At 48.2% G+C, this 1,889-nt stretch overlaps 1 protein-coding gene across 1 annotated transcript; it reads right to left on the bottom strand.

Moving 5' to 3' along the window:
* Positions 1-607: 607 nt before the first annotated feature.
* On the bottom strand, positions 608-1,309 carry CCDC70 (coiled-coil domain containing 70). The gene has a single exon (XM_021678319.1). The coding sequence runs from the start codon at positions 1,307-1,309 to the stop codon at positions 608-610; it is 702 nt and encodes a 233-aa protein (XP_021533994.1).
* Between the last annotated feature and the right edge of the window lie 580 nt (positions 1,310-1,889).

The raw sequence follows: 1,889 nt of genomic DNA, 5'->3' as shown, positions 1-1,889 counted from the left end.
CCTCCCGCCACAGAGAGGGGGGCAGTTGAGAAGTTTGGTGGGAGCCAGCGCCACTAGGGGATTCCCCCTGTGTGTTCTGAATGGTGTGCCTGCGGGGGAGGAAGCAGCACAAGTGAGTTGTTTAAGAGCACTGTGGCCTTCTCTGAAAAGCTGTTAGCCCACTCCAGGTCTCTAAGATTATTCAGAGTGGAAAAGAAATGACTGTCCCACAGCATGACAGAGGTGTAGGTGGCTCAGCTGCTCTCTGTCCCTGTCTGTCTCTAGCTTCTCTTCTCTCCCATTCTGACCTTCAAAGAGTGCCATGGGTCTCTGTTCACTAACACACACACATGCAGGGCTCATGGTGAAGTGCCCAGAACCAAGCTGTATGCAGATGGCAGTACAGCCTGGAGGGTGGGGATACGGCCTTGGAGAATCACAAGAACTGGAAAAAATTAAGCTGGCCTTATTGAAGAAGTTGTTTTTCCAAACGTCTCCTCAGGACTTTATTAGATCTTTTGAAGCAAGGAGACCAATAAGTGCATATTTTCTCCTGCACATGGGGTCACCCTGGACTTGAATCCCAATCCAGCAGAGTCTGGACCCCATGGCCCTTCATCTCCTATGCTCAAGCTCTGCCTCGGCAGAAGGCTGGTGACTGTGGCCCTCCATCGACGTTATAGTGCCTGTCTTCAGGTCTCTGCTCCTCAGCAATATGGCCACCACCTTCTACCCAGAATGCTTTCTCCTCCTCCCAGAGGGCATTCTCTTCTTCCCAGAGGGATTTTTTATCCTCCCACAGGGCCTTCTCCTCCTCAAGAAGAGCTCTTTCCTCTACCGACAGGGCTTTCTCTTCCTCCCACAGGGCCTTGTCCTCCTGAAGAAAGTTCCGATCTCTTTCCCATAAGGCATTGTCCTCTTTCCAAAAGGCCTTATCCTCCTTCCAAAAGGTACGGTACTTTTTCCAAAAGGTTTTCTCTTCTTCTCGGAAAGATTTTTCCATTTCCCAGAAGGTTTTTTCCTCTTCCCAGAAGGTTTTCTCCTCTTCCCAGAAAGGTCTCTCCTCTTCCCAAAAACCTAAGATCTGACCCCGGAAAGCACGGATCTTGCCTCGGAAATTCCATATCTCTTCCCTGAAATTTTCTATTTTCTCACGAAAAATTTTCATCTCTTCCCGAAAAGCCTTTTCTTCCTGCAGCTTATGGATTAGTTTCTTCTGGCGAATGTTGGGTGAGGAGCCCACCAGTGACCGGAAGCAACCAAGCCCCATCCATTTGCTCACCTTGAAGGGAAACATCTTCTTAGTCGGCCAGAATGGTGGGGTGGCCATGATGGAGAACAGGGCTGTTGGCCAAGTCCAGGTCAGCTGGTCGAACCCTGTGGGGGAAGCACAAGAAACATGTTCATGAGTATCACATGCCAGAGAACAAGCCCTTGGGTATCATTTGATTTAGAAAAATTTAACCGTTTCTCTCTTTGTCCCATCGGCTGTGTTTGTGAGAGCCGAGGTTTGGTAGACAAACACTCTGAGGGGCCATGGCTTTGGGCTGAAGAGGTGGTCAGTATATTCAAGCTCAAGGCTGCTAAAATCACAGATTCTCAGCCAACAAGGACAGGGGTTCTCAACTAGGGTATCAGAACACACGAGTATGTCATAGTCACTTAAGGTGTGTGTCACAGGATTTTTTGCTTTTAAATAATAAAGTACTGTAACCCCCAAATGATTTACTTTTGTTAAACCAACCAGAATTCATTTAAAGTTTTGACATTCTCACTTGGGGATTGCTCAGAACATTCTCATGGTCACGCTCACAGCAGGGTGCCACGTATGTGAATGTGCTGTTACAGGTCACCCGGAAAACAGAGGGTGAGACCCACTGACATAGAGGGGACTATTTTAGTAGAAGAGT

This window comes from Neomonachus schauinslandi, chromosome 3 (genome assembly GCF_002201575.2).
Source record: "Neomonachus schauinslandi chromosome 3, ASM220157v2, whole genome shotgun sequence".
Taxonomy (NCBI): domain Eukaryota; kingdom Metazoa; phylum Chordata; class Mammalia; order Carnivora; family Phocidae; genus Neomonachus; species Neomonachus schauinslandi.
This window is presented reverse-complemented; position numbering and strand designations above follow the sequence as displayed.

Coding starts and splice junctions, on each gene's coding strand:
- CCDC70 (XM_021678319.1), bottom strand. CDS start 1,309: ATGGCCACCCCACCATTCTGGCCGACTAAGAAGATGTTTCCCTTCAAG.